We start from the raw sequence: 25,529 nt of genomic DNA on the forward strand, positions 1-25,529 counted from the left end.
AACGTCTTGTATGTTTTATTATTGCACACAAGTTTAAATACAGTGTCACAATGGTGAAGGTGCTGTTTATGAGACTGGAGGCATTGTCAATACATGTTCAGTCATTTTGATCTAGCACACGAGTATCTATACTGAACCGCAAAAGAAATCATTAAAAGTAAGCATCCATGTTTGTTTACTGATTAAAAACTTGACAAACAAAACCAGTTGCATTTCTTTTCCGGTTCAGTATTGGAAATTTGTAGATGATTCATGAAAATACAATTAATGAATATTTCATGCTTCTGAGGAGCCAATCTCTATCAAGCAGATCGGCCATGGTGGTGTAGAGGATAGAGTGTCTGTCTGGTTTGATCCCCAGATGCAACATACAAAAAGACATTAAAAGATGGCTCTTACTGGTACCTTGCCTGGCAGTTGGATTTAGTGGGACGTAACAACTGATGACCTGCTTTGTGGTATCTCAGTGGTCAAGCACTGTAGCACCTGCATCAGCACATGAGTACACTCAAGCACAATCAAGCACACACGCCAACACTGTCATTAGCATTTGAAATACCATGCAGGTACACACACACATGTCCTAACCCCTGTCCACAGGACTAAAAATTGTACACATATCTCCACCATATAGCTGGAATATTGCAGAGTGCAGCGTAAAACTAAACTCACTCACTACACATAGCTGGGTGGCATAAGTTTGTACTGGACACAAAACAGTGGCATTGCATTCAACTCTCTTAAAACAAAAACACCTGGCATGATGCACATTTCATCAGATGCATCTCGTGGTAACCCAGCAGTGTAAGGTGTGTAAAATTCGAAGCAGATTTGCCTTCCATGTCAACCATGATCTGCTGTTTATCATTGAATCTGGAATATGATCCATGGCTTTGAAGGATTATGACTGTTCTTGGGTTCACTGAGGTATATCCTCACGATCCTCCAATACTAACCAGACCAACCTGGTATTTATAAAAGAGGTCATTGTTCAAGGCCATGTTGAACCTAACTGTCACATTCACACATGATATTCTCCAGGATGTTGCATGCAGATGATGTCTCCTTCCTCTTCATCAGCTTTTTCAGTCCCTCTCCAGCATTTAAAACTGGAAAATAATGTTTCTTTGCTGTAAGTGATGATTCAATATATTGTCCAAACCAGCCCTTAGTAAAGAAGGATCTCTGATCTGTGATCTCACATGTGTGTAGATGTCATTAAGCCAAAAGCCTAGAAAAAAGAACAAAAAGAACAAATGTTATCTACTAGTAGCCAGTACTGGGCCTATTTTTTCGACGTTGTAAGTGCCATACATTAACATTAACTTACAACCATCTTAATGCTAAAAGAGCTTCAAAAATATAGGCCCTGGATGATAATTTGGGTGACAGACAGGCACATAGAAAGCAAATCATTTTGTGTAAACCCAACAGGTGGTATATGGTCTCTGGTTGTACCTAAAAGCCTGCAGAATGATAACAGAATTGAGTAACACATACATTTTGTTGAAGGGCAGTTGTAAATAGCTGCAGTTCAGTTATGATTCACATAGGATCAAGGATGTAACAACAGTATTCCCCCTAGGTATATTTAGGAGGGTGCAGCGCCCTGCCCTTGGACTTTTGCACCCTGCCCTTTTTATTTTCTGCCCTGCCCTTTTTCGCCTCAATTGCAGTCGTTTACTATGACGGGTGTGTATTTTCCAGATTTGAAATGGTTTTTTTTCAAATTCTAATCTTAATATACAAACTGAGAAGAGTAAAAATGAACTTTACAATTGAAATTATAAGACAATTTGACTTCTTATACATTTCGTTGTTTTTTCAATAATCCTCACCAACATGCCCTTTGAGGTTATGAAGTGCCCTTTTCCATGAATTTACCCTGTCCTTTCTGAACCTTAGGGGGAACACTAAACAAAACATTGACATGTTGATGGAAAAACAATCATCACTGAAAGAAAGACACCTTTCACATGTCTGATATGAAGAATAATATGTTTACTGCACATGGTCGCAGTATTGGTGATACTTTGTTATCAAAGGATATTCACGTCAGTATGATTCCTAGAGGGATTACCATGGTTCTGATATAGTGTGTTTTGGTATTTTGGTGAGAATTAGAGAAAAAATATCTTTTTAAAGCAAAAATCATGTTTAAGCCCAGGCTTGTTTTATAATGGTGTTTGCACCCCGATTAACCACATACATAAACAATCAGTACTACCAACATGAATACTTTGGACTCCGTTCATGAACACTTCAATCTTTCACCCCATGATATTCATGTTTACTCCTCTGAAGTAGGTCAGTTTAGCCTCTGATAATCTGTGCAAACAGTCTTTGATGTTGCAGCCTTTCAGTCTATGAAACATATGCATTTATGAACAAGTTTTAGTGTTATTTGACATCTAAAGAACAGGGGCTGATATTCTGTTGATTCACCCCAAATCTTCCAGCACCCTACACCATGTGATGACCTGATTTTGAGCGAGCGAGCAACTGGGAACCGATCAAATGTCAGCGAGCCTGACCACCCGATCCCGATCCCGTTAGTCGTTGAAGGCCTATTCTACCCCAGAACCATCATGGGTCTCAGGATACACAGAAAAGTCACCACCCGCACCCATCCATTTCATCATCTCTTACAGCTAACATGGATTGCTGGGGACCAAAGACAAATGCTTAGTCTCTGAGATTGAATTTTTTTTTTCTTTGAAACTCCATTAGTTCATTTGGTTTCATGGAACCTGAGGCCACTCGTATATGGTTTCTGAGGGAACATAATTCGGTTTGGGGACTGTGAGACAGACCACAGAAGCCTTATCTAACATATAATCTACCCGTGCAAATTTGGTTAAACAAATGTTCTCCAAGAGCAATGGTGCAAGCACTTGCCTTCCTTCTTGTGTGGTAGCTGGTGGAGACTGCGGTGGAGTGGGAGTGGCTGACTGAGTGCACGGTCAGGATCCGTCCCCGCCGTTTCCAGTAGGCTGTCCGTACCTCGTCGTTAAACACCACGTGGAACAGGAAGATAAAGAGACCCTTTGGGAAAAAAAACACATCAGTAAATTTCATTTAAGAGCGGCAAGGTAGCCAAGGAGTTAAGTACAATATGTGCACCCGTGATGTTGCAGAAATGTTGGTAGAAGCACCGCGTAAAATCATGCTCACTCACTATTCAAAACTACATGTCTTGTCTTTCCAGTTTTTAAAATGTTTTTGATGATGTGGTTTCCTGTATTCCGTACACCGCAACATTATAACTGTCTGATGGTTTTAGATTGTATCCAAAACTTCTGATCGACAGCCCGACCTAAACATTTTAGATATCCTGACATGCAACGAGGGAGTGAAACAGTCCAGCTACCTGATCCCGTCTGTCGTCTCTTACAACAAGTATACATGGGTGCTACTGTGCAAAGCAACCTTTGCGCCACGACAGCCGTAAGTCAGTTATGGTATGGGAGTTACGATCACCTTAAACCTCAGTCGCTTTGAACAAGACTCCGTCTGTCGCCTCTTACAACAAGCATGCCTGGGTTCCCTTGTACAAAGCAACCTTATAGCTAAGACACCCGTTAGTCTATGTTAAGGTATGGGAGTTACGATCACCTTAACCCTGAATCGCTTTGAACAATGGCCGAATCGACACAGTGTCTTCTAGGTGGTTGCAAATAGGTGAGTGAATATTGTATTACCGCTACAGTCATCAAGGTTCCAGCCACATCACAACACAAGTGTTGCCAGAACAAAGGGAACAATTGTTGAGGCAATACTGACTCGTTACAATGACACACACAGCCTTGTAACCACCGTCCCACATGTAAAGCATGCATGGGGAATTAGGAACTCATCTACACTGTCATACAGATCGCTGTAACGCACCAGAAGGACTCAGGGTATGGGCAAATCAAGTTTGAACAGGATTTCAATTTTAATAGTGAGTAAAAAAGTTTCAGCATCGGCAATCAGTCATATTATGACTATCAGTTAAATGACTTTATCTTAGCTGAATGTTGCACAAAAGAAAATTTGTCACACTACTGAAAAATGGTAATAATATAGAGACACCAGCTCTCAGCGTTGTAATAATTTGAAAGCGTGGTATACAAATGTTATAACGTGGTAATGGATGGCGGAAGTAAAAGCATGCTATAATCCAGCTGACGATGAGCAGACGCGACTAACACGATCCTAACACGACTAAGGGAGGTAAGTACAAAGTAAATAGCGACACTTTCCATGACATCGTCACCCGTGTTTAGGAAGTCATCTAATGACCACTGCATACAAAGGTTACAAGTCAGAAGGAAGGGTGTCATGATCAATGAATGGAAGAACATGAATTTTGAAAATTCAGGAACTGGAATATATACATCGACAACCACCATTAGTAGGTAAATTCAACCAAAAAACACACGTTGTGTACCTGTCGCCTTTACCATGACGTACCTGTGAGGAGTTGAGGAGGGCGAAGACGTACTGGAAGGCCACAGTTTTGGAGTTGATGGCCAGAACGCCAAAGGTCCATGTGATCCCTAGCAGAGGCAGCAGTACGGAGGCTGCCTTCAGACTGGACCTGGGAGAAGGATTAGAAATATCATTATATGTGGTGATGCAGGTCTCAGACTAAATCGGAATGTTTATGGTAGAAGTGTTCGCACGCCATGAATGAATTCTAAATACAACGTTAGTGCTGGAGAATTACCTGTCCCGATTTTCTGACGAAAGAAATTCCATGGGCAACAGGGAAATAGTTTTAAAATGAAAGTTGTATGAATCAATCACACAAAATCATCACGTCACAGGATGTTGCCCAAAAAGTGATGATTTTTTAATCACCAGAAAAACAAAAATGGCCGTTATTTCTTGATGGAAACCGAAAGATAGGAGTTAGAATTGGTGTTCACCAACCCATGCCCGTCATGAGAGACAATTAACGGGATCGGATGGTCAGGCTCACTGACTTGGTTGACACATGGCATCATATTATGATTTTGTCAGTCAGGTACAGACTCGATTAATTACGGCATTTTGTAATCATCGATTAATTACAAACGGTAATTTTGATTAATTGAAAATATATGTGCATGAAAGGGTAAACCTTACATAAATTTCTGCCGGTCGGTCTTCCGAGCGTTGACCTTGAGGCTGAGGAATGTTTTGATGACCAATACCAGGATCAACAAATTGACCTGAAATATATACACACTGATCTGAGCTACACATACGCTGACCTGAAATATATACACACTGACCTGAGCTACACATACGTTGACCTGAAATATATACACACTGACCTGAGCTACACATAAGTTGACCTGAAATATATACACACTGATCTGAGCTACACATACGTTGACCTGATATGTATACACACTGATCTGAGTTACACATAAGTTGACCTGAAATGTATACATAGTGACCTGAGGTACACATACGCTGGCCTGAAATATATACACACTGACCTGAGCTACACATACGTTAACCTGAAATATATACACGCTAATCTGAACTACAGATCAATTGGACTGAAATAAATACAAATTAACCAAGAATATAATAAGTGCTCGTTAAATATCCACAAGTTGAGATATATTGATATATTTATTATTTTCGAGATATGTGTTAATAAGATAGCTACATTTAGGAAGGTAAAATACTTCTAAATAAATAATACAGCCTAAAGCAGCAACCTCCTGATCAGTCATCTTTACACTCACCAATCCAGTTGCGAGAGCTGGGCCCACGAATCCCCATATTGTGCCCCTTGATGTTGACAACCAACAGCTGCAAACAGTCACAACATACTGCTTTACAAGTAATAGATGAGCCAGCGCAGTGAAGGCGTTTGTGACAAGCAGGCGGGGCAAGTAATGAATATACTTGGTAGCTACAGGTATATTGGCGATTAAGCACGTGCAATACATGCTGACAGAGGCGTGAAATCAATACCACTACTGTTTAACACGTGTGTCGTGGAGCGACTTCGTTCAGCAAAACACCACCACGACACGATTCGCAAGAGGAAATTCGAATTTTTCAATATTTCAACGACAGCCCGTTTCCCACGTGTTTCAAATGGAATGTTCTGGAGGGCGTTCCCATGTATGCAAATTGAGGTCATTTTCAGGTCGTGGCTCATCTGATGCTTGTCAAGCAGTAGTACAGTTATACAGCATATGCCATAACGCAGTAGGACATAGTACACTGACTCCGAGCCGACCAGTTTTTGTTTGGTTTACAAAACAGAACAGCAGGCGGTGTTGGAGGTAGTCTTGTGGTGGAAGCGTTTGCTCTGGTTCGAACTCTGGTTTGATTCCCCAGGTGAGTACAATGTATGAAGTTATGGTATGGTGCAGCATACTCAAAGTGTTGAATGTCACGTTATGGTTAACGATGAAGACCCAGGTTCGATTCCCGATATGGTTACTATACTCTTAAAAAAAAGTAGGGGAACCTGAACTTTGAAGTCTGGTAGAAAGGCATGGCATTCATTTTGTTTATGCAGCATCATTTCACGCTATCACCACACGCAAACACAATTTATGGGAAGCACGTGCACATCGTGAGAGCCTCCTACACGTGCATGGGGTGTCATTATGAAAATACGTTTTTCAGGCAGGTCGATAAGTCACTGTAGATCAGTTTTCCAATACCTTTCTTGCATCTGTGCATGGTGAGGGTTTTCATGGTCAAATAACACACTACTGACTGAAAATTGTAAACCTGAAATTTTTATGTCATACTCCATTCACCTAACAAGGGGGATAACTGAACGAACATCTTTGCTTTGAATGAAATCCATGTGGTGATGTATTCTTAAAACATCCATTATTATTGTATCAACATTGATTCAATCCCATATATCTCCCAATTTCGATAATCGTACTTTGAAAGTACGGTTACCCTACTTTTTTAAAGAGTAAATGTGATATTGTGATGTCATATTTTCAATTGACCATTTATATTCGAATAATCCCCCAAACCACGGTAGAGTCTGGCATGTCACAACATGACCCGTGAAAACACAGATACTATCAAATGTAGACCATATACCTCCAATATCAACATTGCTAAGTAACTGATGATAGCAGTCCTTCAACCAGACAGAGCCTGTATGATGCTTAGGTCCTTAATACACTCTATGTGCGTTTGACAAGTGAAAGTCCGGGTTAGAATATTGGCCTTCATTAACCCTTGCTTGTCGTAAGAGGCGACCAACAGGATCAGGTGGCCAGGGTCGCTGACATGGTTGACACATGTCATCGCTTTCCAACGGAGCAGATCCATGCTCATGCTATTGATCACTGGATTGTCTGGTCCAGACTCGATTATTTACAGACCGCCGCCATATAACTGGAATGTTATAGAGAGCGGCGTAAAACTCACTCACTCACTATGTCCGTTTGTTATGATAAACATGACAACTGCGTGATAGGCGTATGGACACTAACCTGTAAGCAGTCCCATAACCATCGGGGTCGACACCGACTGCAATCCCCACCAGCAACAACGGCAGACCTGGAACATTGTTGTTATCAACATCACGACTAGTCTTCAGTTCGGTCCAAACCGACATTGTTCCTCAAAAGAGTGAGTTTTGCTTCACGGCGCAATTTTCCGACAATATTTGTATACAAGTGAATTGTAAGGACGCTGTCTTCAACCTTTGTACACGAGAGAGTCGAAAATCGACTTATGGCGTGCCTATGCTGCTTTCACCACTACCCCACCGCCCCGACATAGTGAGTGAGTTTAGTTTTACGCCGCACTCAGCAATACTCCAGCTATATAGCAGCGGTCTGTAAATAATCGAGTCAGACCAGACAGCCCAGTGATCAACAACATGGGCATCGATCTGCGCAATATGGAACCGATGACATGTGTCAACCAAGTCAGCGAGCCTGACCACCGGTGCACCCGATCCCGTTAGTCGCCTCTTACGACAAGCAGAGACGCCTTTCATGGCAAGCATGGGTTGCGGAAGGCCTATTCTACCCCGGACCTTCACGGGTCGCCCCGATACAGAACTGTACAGTAGGTTTATCATGCTTATAGGAATACACCAATACACAGACACTGGTGATTACTCTGGTGTAAAATAAAAACCCATATAAACTAATGTTTGTCATGGTTGAGATAATTAAATGTGTCCGACTGTGGGAGGTGGTTGCGGATGTCACAGGTCATTGTTCACGCTGGAACAATCGTCCCAAACATGATACTCTGAATCTGCGGCGTAAAACACCATCCAACTGTTTCGATTTTGGTCTGTTTCCGATGGTGTGTGTGTGTGTGGGGGGGGGGGGGGGGTGTAGTGTGATAATGGTATGTTGAAAGGAGATAACTCCATACAATATATGTTTACAGCACGAACACCATTACCATAATCAGCTGGACAGTGTTCGTTCATTTTTCATTCTCAGCTCCCAGGAGAGTATACAATATCTCATGTTCACTACTCACTCCATCCCAGCACCAGACACATTGTGACCTTCATGTCTCTCTTGAAGGCGAGGTAGAGTTTCATGTAGAGCTGAAGTCCCTCGACCAGCATGAGGGAGAAAACGGTGAGGTAGAAGTAGTGCAGAAGGCAGGCGATCACCCGACACACAGTCTGAAACAGGGGCGGTACATCACGTGCAAACTAAGGTGTTCCACTATCAAGTATGCTGAGCTTCATATTAATCGTGAGGGTCAAAGTTACAAGTGATCTTCAGTAAGCCACTTGCTTGTTGTAGGAGGCGACTATCGGGGTCATGTTGACACACGTCCTGACCTGGTTGACACACGTCCTGACCTGGTTGACATAAGTCATCGGTTCATAATTGACAGATCGATGTCTATGTTATTGATCACTCGATTGTCTGGTCTCTATTACTTACAGACCGCCGCCATTTAACTGGAATATCGCTGAATGCGGCGTAAAACTAAACTCACTCACTCATATCTCCAGACTGTTTTGATAAATTCCTCGACCCATTCCCTACCATTGCTGCGGGATGAATGAGTTAAGTTAACGATGTCGCGTCGGGGACACAAGAAATTGGGTAACACATTTTAGCCATGTGTGGAATCGAATCCAGGTTTGTCACACCTTGCTTGAGGAATAGCATCACATCGAAATCTTGAACATATGTCACCTGTACATTCGCACATGAGAATGATTTGATTGGTCCATTTAGCCAGTGATGTCTCAAAGGAGTTTATCCCAATAAAATGACGATATATTTTCCTGCATAACCGAAGATGAGTCAGTCATGGGACTCTGTGATCTGTTGGATCAGGATTTCGCACAAACTACTTTCTTTACACTATAAGGTACGTTTAATGTTTGGAGTAGTGGAGGAGTTATGGGGTGAGCACAGACGTCAACGCTGGTCTGCTCACAGTGAGTGAGGGAGTGTGTTGAATTTTACGCCGCTTTTAACACTATTCCAGTAGTATCACAGCAGTGGACACCAGTATGACCTTCTCACATTGTATCGGGAATTGACCAGGGGCATTGGTTTTGACTTCAAAGCACACGTTTGCGAATCTTGAAATCAGACAATTATTAGCCATCCTGATACGGTCAAGGGACGCAAATCCGCACGGCATGCTGCCTCACCGCTTCCGGATATGGTCAAGCTTGAGAACAGACAGAGACATGAGTAATTCAGATGTGTAGTAAATCAACACTAATGTCTCAGAGATTATCATTGTCACGGTTCTTTGAGGAACAACCGATACAGCTTGACATTGCTCCGTCTACCACAACAGCTGCCAGAACGACATGTGTAAAGGTACGAGTTCTCACCCTGTTCTGTGTTGCCCCTGCGCCGGCAACGAAGACCACCTGGGCCAGGATGAGGGACGCTGACAGATTGATCAGGAGAACAACTCGTTCTGAGTTTAACCTGTGGAGGCGATATAAAAATACCAGTTCTTGTTTGTGCACGGTAGTTTATTATTGTGTTTAAGGGTGTTGTTTCTGGGGCTTTAAATATAAATATAAAATATAAAATAGTGTTTCATTTCGTTAAACAATTCGGTAGTAGTAGTAGTAGCAGCAGCAGCAGCAGCAGCAGCAGTAGTAGCAGCAGCAGCAGCAGCAGTAGCAGCAGCAGCAGTAGTAGTAGTAGTAGCAGCAGCAGCAGCAGCAGCAGCAGCAGCAGTAGTAGTAGTAGTAGTAGTAGTAGTAGTAGTAGTAGTAGCAGTAGTAGACTTCATCCTAAGCATAGCGTTTGCTGGGCTGCAGAAGTTGTGTTTCTTGCAAAATGGGACTGATGTACATAATGAATTCAGAAAGCTTTCTTAATGAAACAAAACTTGACCCAAGACGACCAATAATCCCAGCGTCCACGTCATCCATGACGTTAATGATCGTCATACCATCACCACCACCACCACTACCATCACCACCACCATCACCACCACCACTACCACCACCACCACTACCATCACCACCGCCACCACCACTACCACCACAACCACTACCATCACCACCACCACTACCACCATCACCATCACCACCACCATCACCACCACTACCACTACCACCACAACTACCATCATCACCACCATCACCACCACCACTACCACCATCACCACCACCACCACCACTACCATCACCACCGCCACCACCACTACCACTCCCACCATCACTACCATCACCACCACCACCACCACTACCACCATCACCACCACCACCACTACCATCACCACGGCCACCACCACTACCACCACAACCACTACCACCACCACTACCACCACCACTACCACCATCACCACCACTACCACCATCACCACCACCACTACCACTACCACCACAACTACCATCATCACCACCACCACTACCATCACCACCATCACCACCATCACCACCACTACCACCATCACCACCACCACTACCATCACCACCACCACCACCACTACCATCACCACCACCACTACCACCATCACCACCATCACTACCATCACCACCACCATCACCACCACCACTACCATCACCACCACCACCACTACCATCACCACCATCACCACCACTACCACCATCACCACCACCATCACCACCACCACTACCATCACCACCACCACTACCATCACCACCACCACCACCACTACCATCACCACCATCACCACCACTACCACCATCACCACCATCACCACCATCACCACTATCACCCCCATCACTACCACCACCATCATCACCACCATCATCACCACCATCACCACTACCACCATCACCACTACCACTACCACTACCATCACCACCACCACCACCATCTGGACAATGTCTCGGTTACCATCCTGTCACGATCATGACATTGCCAATACGCCACATACTAAATTACCTGACAGAAAGTAGTAACATGTATCATCTTTGAAGGTCGGATTGTTTAGAAATGTCAACGCATGCACCTTACCATGCTCCACAAATATACCATAAAGGCATCATCGCCCCGATGGAACAACGCTAGGAAAGGGGGGCCTCGAAAGCCTGAGGTCAATGATACAGTTACTTGGTGTTGCTCTGAAATCGTCTTAAAAGTGAGAAATCGTGTGACCATGTTCGGTATCTAGAAATGTATTCTTGACTGACGTACTTTAGCCAGAGGTTGGTGGCGATAGTGGCAACAAGCGACGCGATGGAGAAGGCACATCCGATTTGAGTCAACACCTCCAGAGACAGCTCCACACTTTCCGTCACCTGCACAGACGTGAAACCCAATCATGGCACCAATGGCTTACACAGTATGGGGCTATGGTGTGCAACTAGGCACAGTGACAGTGATGTATATAATCAGGATGTGCAAGCGTTCAAGTGTCATTACGTATGTGCAAGACAGATCTTCAAAACGCATACCAGTGTTGTATACAAAGCTACACAACCTAATGCAATAGAATTATGTACAGCGGTATGGGCACGTGAAGGTCACGGGGTAGAATAGGCCTTCAGTAACCCATGCTTGCCATAAAAGGCGACCAAAGGGATCGGGTGGTCAGGCTCACTGACTTGGTTGACACATGGTTGACACACCGCCGCCATATAGCTGAAATATTGCACTCAGCAGTGGTGGTGGTGGTGTTCCAGACTCGATTATTTACAGACCGCTGCAATATAGCTGGAATATTGTACTGGACCAGAGAATCCAGCGATCAACAACTTCAACATCGATTAAGAACCGCCGATGCCAAGTTTCAACCAAGTCAGCCAGCCTGACCACCCGATCCCTTTAGTCACCTCTTAAGACAAGCACAGTCGCCAATTATGGCACGCAAGGTTTGCTGAAGGCCTATTCTTTCAAACCCTCCTTCTCAAAATGCTGTATCCGCCCTTGCCAGCCTAGACCAATGTTTAGTCTCTAAGTATATATAAGTTTGATAGTAACAAAGTAACCCATATGAATTGAAAAGCAGCCCCAGGGAAACCAGAGGTTCCATATGTAACTACAGCCAGTGCTATCAATGCTATCGTATTGTCAATGCTATGAAACCGCCTTCATTGTACCTCCACGTGATAGATCTGCATGAGAACAGCGAAGTTGGTAAGGTGGTGACACTCGCATCTGGTGTGGGTGACGTTGTGAGACGTCGTCGTGCACCCGTCAGGCCGCCATACATCACGTCTACAATCATCATCAACGTCGTTCTCAGCTCAGTTCATTTGTCTCGATATTATCAACTTTACACTTTGAAATTTACATGTGTAGATACATAGTACACTTTATTATCACTGTAATAAGTGATTTTGTTTCACAAATAATAATCTCACTTAGTTTTCTTTGACGAACAGTAATCTATTCTAAATACGAGTATGAGTTCGCTACAAGCCGGGGATGGGTAAAGGCACAATCTGAACTATTTCCTGATATAAACTTCCACAAATCTACACAGAAATGTTGTATTCCGTCTTTGAGGTCTACGATTGTCCCTTACGTTCACTTATTGGAGGCCATAGTAGTGCTCGCCGCGAAATGCTAGAAAATTGCTAATGCGTCGAATGACTGAAGCTTTCATAAAATAATTCCCGTCAAGACCTTTCATCTATTACCTGAGCTATAATTTTGTTAATGGTTTATTGGAAGATAGTAAGGAAGCTGATTTCAATAAATCGAGATGCTCAATACTAGTAAATATTTGTTTGTGGTTTAACAGACTGATCCCAACAGTTCCCTCTTAAAACGTCATTGGTTTATACGGACTGGTTCCTCATGGAATGATTCCTGTAAATGATTTCTCGTTGGTTCAATCCATACATGTGTAAGATGTTGTATGTGTGAGGAGAATCAGTTTCTTAAGCGGTGGGGTGGTGGGGGGTAGCCTGGTAGTTAAAGTGTTCGCTCGTCACGCCGAAGACACGGGTTCAATTCCCTACATGGACGCAATCTGTGAAGCCCATTTCCGGTGTCCCCCGCCGTGATATTGTTAAAATATTGGTAAAAGCGGCGTAAAACTAACTCACTCACTCAACAATTGATTTCTAGGGACCAATTCTATCCCGACATCTCCATGAACCAATAAGATCATGCTTTCAAAGCAGGGTTTTGGATTACTGAGGTTTCGCTGTAGAACACTTGGTTGAAAGCACTTCGTAACTAAGAATAAAACTCATAGTGACTACAAATGGATGTTGCAGAATTCTATATCCACCTGGATTCCGGACGATGTTCCACAGTGGCAAATTCTGAACCTATATAAATACATTTATTTGCTTCCAAGAAATGATATTCGTGAAGATTCGGGTTACAATTAACTCCAGTAACCCAAGTTTATCGTGAGAGGCGACTATACAAGATCGGGCGGTCAGGCCCGGTAAGTCGGTTAACACATCGTATCCCAACAGCGTTCGATCGGCGTTCATGAAGTCAATCACTAGATTGTCTGGTTCAAACTTGATTTTTCACAGACCGACGCCAAATAGCTTGATTTCGGCTAGGTGCGTCATTAACTGAGTAATGGGCTTCACACATTGTACCCATTTTTGGGAATTGAACCGGGTCTTCAGCTTAACAAGCGAACCCTTCAACCACTAGGCCACCCCCATCGACCCGTGTCATTAAGCAACATACAGACAAATCTAGGGCCTGCTTATTATATGACTGTGTTCGTTATGAATCTAAAATTGTGTGTTTCAAAAATTTAGCAACTAGTGAGGACATTTCATCCTTTTCACAAGCTAATTATGTATGTTCTTATTTCTGTATTAACTTTCACGTCTTAATTTGGAATACTTACCCGTCAAGATCATCCAGAAACACACATGCCCTTGAAATGACCTTGTCGGACGAATTCTGTCGTGAAACAGATGTAAACATATACACATGCTATACACATGTCACATTTATGTCACATTAGCTCTTCTCAAACAGACCCGTGAAGGTCCCGGGGTAGAATAGGCCTTCAGCAACCCATGCTTGCCATAAAAGGTGACTATGCTTGTCGTAAGAGGCGACTAACGGGATCGGGTGGTCAGACTAGCTGACTTGGTTGACACATGTCATCGGTTCCCAATTGCGCAGATCGATGCTCATGTTGTTGATCACTGGATTGTCTGGTCCAGACTCGATTATTTACAGACCGTCGCCATATAGCTGGAATATTGCTAAGTGCGACGTAAAACTAAACTCACTCACTCACTCACTCTTCTCAAACACCTAGGTTTAGTGTTTCCCTTCTGTCAACTCTATAGGATATGTTCATGCCTGAATGGTACCAGCCTATGGTTTCCAAGGGTTCTGAATTTCCCATCTCATTCGGATACCCCTTTCAGTTTAGTTGTATTCATTTAATGCTACACAAAAGAAATTAAACAACGCGATTTTTTCATTGGGCCATAGGTTTCTCTATCAAGGCTGGTGGTGACTGCAACACGCAGTTGTGGGTTTTCCTTAACTTGTTTTGGGCAGTATATTGTTAGAGAGTCAATGTTACTCCTTGTTTTCCTTCAATTACAGCAACTAGACATTTTGTACATATGTTACACCTTGTCAGTCAGGACACCCCACATGCCGGACGAACTACTCCTGAAAACTTGTACATGGGAGTACTTTGAAATTACACTGTCAAACAATGTCATTTCTTTGAGGGGCATTCTAGAAGTTGTATAGGCAAGGGAAAGCCAAGTTCTGTGTATAACATTGTGCTGAATATCCACAGAACTTGGTTTTCCTTTATCAAGCAATGACTTATTGATCCGGATATTTGTCTATCAGGACGTTTACACCAAGACCGTACTGTTAGATATCTCAACGTGACTCACTGGGTGGGTGGAAACAATCTCGAGGACGACGGGCTTGGAGAAGTTGCTGGCCACAGGAGGGTGAAGCACCACCGATATCACGTGACCTACAACTCTGAAGTAACAAGCAATAAACAAGGTATGAAAAGATCCGTAAGCAGTCTGCCGACGTAGTTGGATTAAACATATTTGTGTTCATAAAAATGACTTGGGATTGGTGAACAAGCTTTACAGCTTGTATTAACACCTCTCCCAAGCCGACGTAGGTCATTACGACCGCTAGAACTAAGTCACATTAGACTGGGCTCTGTCTTTTCTGTCCAAGAGAACGCAAAACGACGGCTGTAACGTTTAACATGATGGCCATGGCGTTTGTTTACTCCTTAATGCTTATGGTTCTAGACAGACTAGAGTAATTAAAATATGCCCTATCGCATCCATTAATTCGGCCTCGCTGAGGAGTATGTGTTTTTAATGAAATGAAACTCATCCGTGTATTTATGTCACCTGTGGTGGGGAACCGTAGAATTGCGGTGCCGGGCTGCAGGCGTGACGTTAAGGATTCTGTCCACGTTGTTGTAAACGCTGACCACCAGATCTACAGAATCAGATCCTAAAGAACAGAAATGTAACATGTACAAATCGACGCCACATAACTGGATTTCGACTGGGTGCGTCACTGAGAGAGTAATTGGCTTCACACATTGTACCTATGTGGGGAATCCACAAAAAGGTCTTCAGCATGACGAGCGAACACGTTAACAACTAGGCTACCCCACCGCTCCCTTGTAGCTAGCTATGTAGACCTTAGAAGTACCAATGTCTGGGGGGATTCTCTACCTGCAGTCAAGACATCAGCGGGTATGTAGACGGCGCTATTTGGCCCATCTCCTGGGGTGATGTGTAGTAACCGATCTTGAGGATGACCTGCATCTTCGTGGACGGCCGTGACAACAACATTGTCTGTGTTCACTGTAAAGCCTGTAGTCAACGTTGCTGCTAACGTTGTTGTCAGTGTCTCCATGGTACGCAGAATCTGTGAAGACTCGTTACCTTTCTGAAATATCAGATTAAGCTATTGTACACACAATATATTGTTATCCTTGAGAGACTATGAACCATGCGCTTCTGTGACAAATACGTTGCCATGGTAATGGAACCTTATAGTCTTCAACAACCGTGAGACCCAGTTCACTGAGTTTCTTCCCTTTGGCATGCCAGGAGACTAAGACTGGCCCTGAATCCCATTTCAGAACGACTATGCTTCTAGATTCGTCAGCCCTATACCAATGGCTTCTCTAAAAGAGTGCAAATGTCCGCAACCCCGTTACCTTCCACCGACATTAAGACTTGTTATACCACTGGAATGTTTAAAGCGGCAATAAACGAAATGACGACCAGTATTACACTGTGTGATCAGCCTTCGAGTAACATTTGACACTGATATATACCCACCTTGTGCAGTGTCGCCCAGTGTCCCACAAACATATCTTGTTGAAGGTTCGACACAGTTTCGGTCATCGACTGAAAATAGAACTGCCTTATTTGAGACAATGAAGATCTGGAAAACCTCCTTTCGGAAAACAATCTCCATAGAAGATCATTTAAAACAACAAGATAACAGTGGAGGCAGTAAAAGCAAGCATGGGAGAAGTATGACGCCGTTTTCAGGGACTTAGACCAATTGTCAAAGGCGCCACAAGCGTTTCATTGTTTTGGTGTGCCAGAAGGCTCAGACCATAGATTCAGATCTCGGCTTGACCTGATACATTTCCAGGAAACATTCCTCCGCCTTACTATTGCTAGAATATTTCTAGAAGCATTTCGCCCACTGCAAAATGGCTCAGGGCAAGACTTTTTGAGTGAGTTTAGTTTACCTGTGCGACCGCCTCTGTAGCATTATCACCCATCAGAGTGAAGTTGGTTCTGAGCACCAACGTCTGTAATGCCTCTGTGACCACCCATACGTCTGTGTGCGTCTGATCGTCTGGACAGGCCGTGTACATACGTAGCATTTCCAGCAGTTGGAACGTTTCTGTAGGGGGCACCATCCCATTAAGACCGGTGAGCTGGGAAAAGTTAAAACACCCGTGACCAATATATACTGAAACGCAAAAGAAAGTATACACTTGATAAACAAATTGACTGGTTTTACATCACCACCATGGCAGACCATATCGTATGTAAAGTAAAACCGTTTCTGTGAAGCCCGTAGGTCACACGTGGTGGCAGGTTAGCCATATTTGTCGTTAGTGAAGCCGAAGGCCTGGGTTCGATTCCCCAAGCGGGTACAATATATGGTACACACTTACCCAGGCGTAAAACATCTTGAAAATTGCTAAAGGTGGTGTAAATATCGTACGAACAAGTGAGACACGAGTACACCTGCTTCAGTATCGTACGCCTTGCGGGACATGGGAATGCGGCGTCTGGTCACGTGACATTGTATGGATGACTGGTACAGCCATATACACCTACCTTGGAAAAGAAGAATTTTAAGTATGGCGAAGGTTCCGGCTCTGAAGGACGAAACAGAACACCACGTAAGTATTGATAAAGATGGCGCTATCAGAAGCCTTTCCGACTGATTAGCCCTACCAAATTTCGTAATGTGACAATAAACAAAAGAAAATGTGATAATGAAATATGGATTTGACCCCAGAAGTACATTTATCATCAACCATCAATATTACTAGGCTGGACACTGTGGCCGAATGAGTGAGTGAGTGAGTTTAGTTTTACGCCGCACTCAGCAATATAACAGCTATATGGCGGCGGTCTGTAAATAATCGAGTCTGGACCAGACAATCCAGTGATCAACAACATGAGCATCGATCTGCGCAATTGGGAACCGATGACACGCGTCAACCAAGTCAGCGAGCCTGACCACCCGATCCCGTTAGTCGCCTCTTACGACAAGCTGAGTCGCCTTTTATGGCAAGCATGGGTTGCTGAAGGCACTGTGGCCGAAATATTCGATACTTACAATATGAATTTGACTCCAAAATTATCAAAAATATCAACAAGTTACTAGGCCGGAAGCAGTGGCTGAAACATTCCAAACGAAAAACGTGGATCATAACCCCCAAATTACAATTATTATCGAAACGTTACTAAGCTGAAAGCACTGCCCGAAACATTATAACCATAATACAAAATACAAACTCTGAAGACGTGGTGCGATTAAAAGATGTGATTATATTATTTTGGAGAAAGTTCACTGTACCCGCCAGGCAGTGCTTCCTCAGCAAAACAGCTTCCGGTCTGTCGATCAAACTGTCTGGTCTTGTATACGCTGTCTCGGTCATCATCTCACAACGGCGGCTCACGACGTCCCAGTTGACGGAGTTGCAGCTGAATCCAGTTCCATCCCGGCACTGGTTCGTACAGGACGTTTCCGATGCCGCTGTGACGCTCTTTATAACGTTGGCGGACAGATACCGTCCCGGGGAACGCTCAAAACGCCATCCTTTGTGACACCCTGAAACGATATCTCTCCAACATAGGTTGAAATGTACAGAGTTTATCTTGGTACGGTGTTTGTAAATAATACTCTAAGATATTTTCCACAACAGTGGTAACGTATTTTATGTCAACAAGGTAGTCTTTATTGTTGAAGTTTTGGCTTATGAGCAAAGTGTCATATGCGCTCCTGGAATTCCTAAAAGAAGGACCACTGCACAGAAAATGTATGAGACCAAACGTGCGCCAAACAATGAGTGAGTGACTTTAGTTTTACGCCGCTTTTAGCTCTATTCTAGGAATATCAAGGCGAGGTACAACAGGAATAGACTTTACGTTGTTCCCAAGTTTTTGTATCGAACTCGGGTCTTCGGCGTGACACTTTCAGTCCGCCCTAAGTAATTGAAGGAATTAAGGCAAATTTGAAGGAATTGCATCTCAAATGTAAACAAACGCAGCCCACTCGCGAAACAATTGCAGCGATATCCGTAGTTTAGCGGTAATAACATAAACACAACGCCCCTATCGCAAGCAATGTCGGTAATACTTGAAACACGCTCGGCCATCTTCGGATTTCTTGGCTCCGTTCCGTGATTTGCCGGTCGCGTCCTGAAACTCAAACATCAAAACATGGCGTCACTGGAAGGAGCACCCGTCTCAGTGAGTGTTGTTTTTGGTTTCTACTGTCTTCATTTTTATAATCATCCACCTTTGACCTCCCGTGTTGAATGCGTTTAGGTATGAGGTGTTGTCGGAGCTATACATTACTTTTTAGGAAAAGATCGTCACTGCAAAAAAGCGTTATAAGTCATTCCCCTGGAGGTTGTTTACGTACATCGGAAGCCTCCAGGGGCATGACTTATGACGCTCCTCGGAATTATTGCGTTTTTTTCTTTTGGTTAGCCATGCAACAAACCGGGCTTGCAGATTTATTTTATTTTGCTATAGCCCAGTATTTATTACTTAACGCGTTAGCGCGTCACGCCGAACTCCCAAGTTTGATTCCCCACATGGCTACTGTGGATTAAGCGCATTCCTGGCGTCCCCAGCGTTGAAAGTGCTCAAATATTGCCTAAAAGAGGCATAGGAGACAACTCACTCACTCACTCACTCATTCTGACACGACTGAATAAACTGTATCAAGTGCTGTTGAACCAAACTCCTCATTCACTTAAGTACATCAGTTTAACACCTCCTTGTGCAATCTGACCTGACTCATGGATATCTATCCGGACGTTGACCACGGTCTCCGGATGAGGGAAGGCGATGTTCCTGACCACCACGGGGAAGCTGAAGGTGTTGAAGCCGGTGGTCTTCTTGTCGTCTCTAAAGGCTAAGGGCGATGCAACCATGATGTTGCCGTATTGAGACACGTTGAAGGGGAGGTAACCTTGTCAAAAAACATCAATTTATAATTCGACATGAACTTATTAAATGTAAGTATTCATTTATTCATATTTACATACAACTACCCCTGGAGTTAGAATTGGTCTTCGGTAAACCATGCTTGTCGTGAGAGGTCACTAACGGGATCTGGTAGTCAGGGTCGCCGACGTGGTTGCTCATGCTGTTGATCACTGGGTTGTCTGGCTCAGAATCCAGAATTACAGACGCCTCTATACAGTTGGAATATTGCTGAGTGCGGCGTACCACTAAACACACTCACTCATTCCACTACCACTGGATCTACCACCTATACACACGCTCAGTATACTGAGGTCTTGGACGTTGTTCGTGCTATCAATCACTCGTCTGTCTGGCCCAGTCTCCGCACTCAACTGGAAAAATGCTCACTAGGGTTAACAAACATTAATTAAGTTCGAAATCAGAATGACTGTATTTACATGTTTCTCAGCAGATTCTCATAGCGACGACCTCCATATTCGAATTCACCTGTATCACCTCTGTCTTAATAAATGACTCAAATGAGTGAGTTAGCAAATCGTTGAGAAACGGGCTATCATAATTTGGTTTAGTGCTTTTAATTTATAAATAAAGCCAAAATGGAAATTATCTTTTACTTTCAACAGGATGCATGCACTTTTGCATTTTGTTTTCCTCAAAATGGTTACCTTCTTTTGAAAATTGAAAATCAGAAATGACTGTTATATGGTCACATGATTGTCACTTTTAACAAGTGAAACCTAAATTAGTCTTGTATAAGCACAACGCGAATAGCTATTTTGATTTTATAAAGCAGTGTCATCATATCTGTGACAATATTTCCTTTACTTGCAAATACAAATGATTATGACATCCCTAAATCAGTTAATAGACGAACATTCTCTAAATATGGATTGGTCTTCCCAATTAGTTCAGCCTAGCTTTTCCACAGCTTCACATCTTAGTTTTGAAATAGGCTGGCGCTTAACTTTGTACTCTTGGTATATCTATACTCACTGACTGACTGACAGAGACACTTAACAGCTAACCTGGGTGCTGGATCTCATACGTCGACTTTGCATTAGGCCCTATATCCTCATCTGTACATCCCAGGGATATGACAACCTGTCCCGGGGGTGCTACCTCCCTGACGAACGATTGTTGTGGGGTGGAGCAATTTGGGTCATTGTCATTGACGTCAGACACCACGACAACCATTTTGGCTGTCGCTGTTTGATGCGACGCCATGTCAACGGCAGCCAAGTATAGCGTATATTTGGAGACCGTCTCCCGGTCCAGTTTTTTCACGTTGGTGATGACACCTGTTTTGTTGTCTATAGTAAACTGGCTGTTGGTGTTGCCGCCTGAAAATAGTAAACGCTTCTCAGAAACCGTAGACGTTGAGAACGTTTCCACTGACCATTTAAGAAAACAAGCTTACAGTCTGTTATGTATTTCTAAGATATTTATTATCATCTGATTACTGTTCACAAAAAGATTAATTTCTTATACATACTGTGAACTATGGACGATTTTTCGGGTCATGTCATGTACCCGTAAACTGGCAGTGAGGCACTGGCAACGTTGCATTGGGTATATATTTGGTATATGTGGTATATATTTGGTGTTTGGGCAACTCATACATAATGCTGTAAATCACCATTAGTTTTTAATAAAACAATCAAAAGCACCGGACGTGTACTTTCTTTTAAACATCAGTATATGTGAAAAGTCTGTTAATATAGCCTGATGAAATACCTTTAGTTTGAGGTACTATTAAACTAAATGGAAAATAACCTGTATACTGCGGAATCTCACGTAGATTCTAGCATTCGAAATATGAAACAGAAAACGATTATAACTAAATCTTTGAGTCGGTCGGGCACGTGAAAAATCTTTTGTGTTCAGCTTAAGGTAGAGTACCTACTTGTGATGCTGTACTGCAATGGATCGCCGTCGGGGTCGGTGGCTGTGGGTTGGAGTTTCAGCCGCTCCCCGGGTCTGAAGTTCTCTAGGACCGTAGGCTTGTAGAAGACGTACTGGAACGAGGGGGCTTGATTGCCTGGAGAGATAAACACCTACATCAACGTTAACAGCCCTAACAGCAAACGAATGACCAGGATCGACGCCGCTTATAGCAATGTATACAGCATCATCCCAAGTACGACGTAAAACTAACCTCACTCACTTACCCAACGGGATACAAAGGGATGTAGGTGGACTAACGTTTATTCTCTGAATATATGTAACTTTGAAAAACTAATGATTTCTTGTAAATTCTAAAGAAGTCCACGTGAGGTGGGAGATTCGGAACCTGAAGAAATCTAGACTTCGATATGCTGAAAGGAATGAGTGAGTGAGTTTATTTTTACGCCGCAACATTCCAGCTATATGGCGGCTTTACTGAAAGCACCTGTCGAGGGGTGTGTGGATGTAGGGATCGAACTCGGATTGCCGAGTAAATACCTCAATCGTTTAATCGCTGTGTTATCAAACACCCCCTACACACTTCATAATACTTGTAGCAGAGAACACATTGTCGATCTCTGATTGTGAAACCTTCGAGGATTCAGGACCACTTGACTTAAATTTAATACTGACTAGCTGGTTAACATTACTGTATTCCTGTAAACTTTGACTTCAACTTGTTCGACTCGATAAACTTTGACATTGCAGACAAACTGCCTAGTGTACCTTGCCTTGTGCATCTTGACATGTGCTTTGATATGAAAACAACCAGGGTTCCCAGAACTAACAGCAGGGGCTAAGAATGCAATCCACATTCAAGCTTAAATTCAGTAGAAAACTGTTAATATCTTTAAATAAATAACAAATAAATATTCTTATATGAGCTTATGCTTTAAAAAAAATACCGTAAAATTTCTTTACTGGAAGCATTAACTTACTGACGAATTTAAAGACTTAATAAAGATAAAATTAAATGAAAATAGAAGAAATCCTTTTTAGTCATAACAGGTCGTGTAATACTGTCAATATAGGGATTCAGCTTGATTAGACTCGACCGCGCTATTAAGATTTATCGTCCAAAACTGTGTTCCACGGGATATGATTTTGGATGATAAATAGAATCTCACCCTCGTGTCTTCTGATATCAATTATATGAACACTCGTTGATAAAGGTAAAAATGTTACTTTTTACTTTATCAAGCCGTGTTGATGTATTTGATATCAGTAGACACTTGGGTGAGATTCTCTATACAGGTAGGCTTTTTACACATTATTCTCGCTTTCAAGCGTCCAGGGTCGCTGACTCGCCAACTGTAGAGATAGATGTCCAACAATACCATGATGTCAGTCACTTGATTGTTTGGTCCGTATGCAATGACTGATTACAGACCGCCGTCGTGAAACTGGAATAATGATGCATGCGGCGTTAAACAAATAAATTAGACACAACGGCCTCACCTGATGATGACATGGAAATACGATCTGTTGTAGCTCAGACCATGAAGACTCAAAGAGCAGACGACTCCTTAAACATCGTTGCTCATGCAGTTTCAGTTTCGCGGCAAATACAACTTCAACTCATTTGATAGAAGAAAAACGTCTTACCTTTACATACAACAGCTAGTACCTGCAACAAAAGAATGTGAGTGAGTGACTTGAGTTTTACGCCGCTTTTAGCAGTATTCCAGCAATATCACGGCGGGGGATACCAGAAACTGTCATAGACTAAATCATTTCAAGAAGTTTCTTTAAAACATCATTTATTCAAGCGATCTATTTGTTTCAGTATATGTCCAAAGTGCACCGAACGTCTATCCCCTTTGTCTATATAATGTATTCAGCAAACATTCGGCGTATCGCCTCTTATCATAAAACCCGCTCTAGGCAGGACCCTCAATTTTCAAACGCTATCAATACATGTCAATTAACACCTCCCTACGTCGGCGAATGTTACGTATGTACATGTGCATGGGCCAGTGACCTTGCACAATGTGGCGTAAATGCCCAGTGTATAAAGTCTGACTGATATGGTCAGTCGGGAGACCAACCAACAAGACCAACCAAGGAGACCAGATCATCGACAGAAGTGGACGGACTAATCGGGGTGTCGGCCAAGGTCGTCGCCCCACCTACGACTACGTCAACGATGAAGAATCACCGTCGGACTTCTAATATGTGTATGACAGAGCGGGTCTCCACATCGGGATCATTGGCCACTCAGTCCCGATGTGCCTTATGTCACATGTTTACCACTGTGTATACCATTTCGACCCTCATTCAACCAAACAATAATAAAATATGGCTGCTGCTGTCTTCATCTCTACGGTCGACTCTTGTCTTCCCTTATTCTCGTCCACCGTCCTAAACTACCATCCGAGAGCAACCACAACTACCGCTCTTGGACACATTTAACAACACGTCCAGTTACATGTGGGCGTATCTGCTTAAAGAGGGAGGAAATCCCGAAGTTAGGTAGGACGCCTACCACTTTGGTGAAAAGGAAGGGCGAGCAAGGACATGATGGTTTCAAACCTAGAAACACAATCGAAACAACGAACAGACCTATTGTGCCATGACATTAAACTACACCGTAGAAGATCAGGGCCACAACTGATCTCCAGCAACATGCTTTTCGTAAGAGGCGACTAATAACTGGATCGGGTGGTCAGGCTCGCTGACTTGGATGACACATGTCATCGTATTCCAATTCCATAGATAGATACTCAGCTGTTGATCACTGGATTGTCTGGTCCAGATCCGAATGTTTACAGACCGCCGCATATGGCTGAAATACTGCTGAGTGCGGCGTAAAACTAAACTCACTCAGGCTTTGTACAAGTTCAACAAGCAGAGTAATATCGTAATATAACCATTTACCAACCCATATATACCATTAATATAGTTTACCTAAAACAAGTCCGCTTCACATACATCCCAGTACATGTAATGTAACAACTGTGACAGCAACAATACAATTTAATATCTAATAATTAGGCTCCTTGATAATAATTCATTGCAGTTACTTACCATGAGATATATAAGAATGCCGCCACACTTTTCCATAGTATTCCGTTCTGCGAGCCGGTGGTTCCTGCAAGACACGACTTTGGCAAACTATAGCTGTTAGTCTTGTATCCCAGTTAGTTGTATCGCTGCCAGGTGTCTGAACAAGTGCCAGTCTCAGTATGGGTAGATCCAGTCAACTTGCGTAGACGCTCCACAATCTTAATGATGTGAAGAAGTCAACACCTTTACGAAAATAGTATTCTGAACCATTTTAGTACAGACGGTAACATTATTGACACACGAACCTCACTTTTCAAAGGATGCTGATAGTTGTACGGATCTATCGGAACGGCGTTATGTTGTTACCAATGCGGCAGTCTTCAGGCAGTGACAGACTAAATGTTGATAAAATAACTTTGACGAGCTGTAGTCTATGGAATTTTATAGCCAAGGTATGCTTACTTCGTTTACACAAACGTCA

The 25,529-nt window shown here is 43.0% G+C and overlaps 1 protein-coding gene across 1 annotated transcript; it reads right to left on the reverse strand.

Annotated features, from left to right (window-relative positions):
- Nucleotides 1-25,105, reverse strand: LOC137295239 (adhesion G-protein coupled receptor D1-like). The gene is made up of 21 exons (XM_067826556.1): nt 25,070-25,105; nt 23,645-23,669; nt 22,002-22,139; nt 21,124-21,438; nt 19,902-20,081; nt 18,456-18,710; nt 17,708-17,748; nt 17,107-17,298; nt 16,685-16,753; nt 16,070-16,286; nt 15,737-15,842; nt 15,251-15,344; nt 14,227-14,282; nt 12,500-12,617; nt 8,473-8,623; nt 7,461-7,527; nt 5,727-5,793; nt 5,113-5,198; nt 4,456-4,582; nt 2,899-3,045; nt 1-1,231 (listed from the first exon to the last, which is right to left on the reverse strand). The coding sequence occupies exons 1-21, from the start codon at nt 25,103-25,105 to the stop codon at nt 1,199-1,201; spliced, it is 2,520 nt and encodes an 839-aa protein (XP_067682657.1). The 3' UTR covers nt 1-1,198.
- Nucleotides 25,106-25,529: the final 424 nt, after the last annotated feature.

Source organism: Haliotis asinina, chromosome 8 (genome assembly GCF_037392515.1).
Source record: "Haliotis asinina isolate JCU_RB_2024 chromosome 8, JCU_Hal_asi_v2, whole genome shotgun sequence".
Classification (NCBI taxonomy): domain Eukaryota; kingdom Metazoa; phylum Mollusca; class Gastropoda; order Lepetellida; family Haliotidae; genus Haliotis; species Haliotis asinina.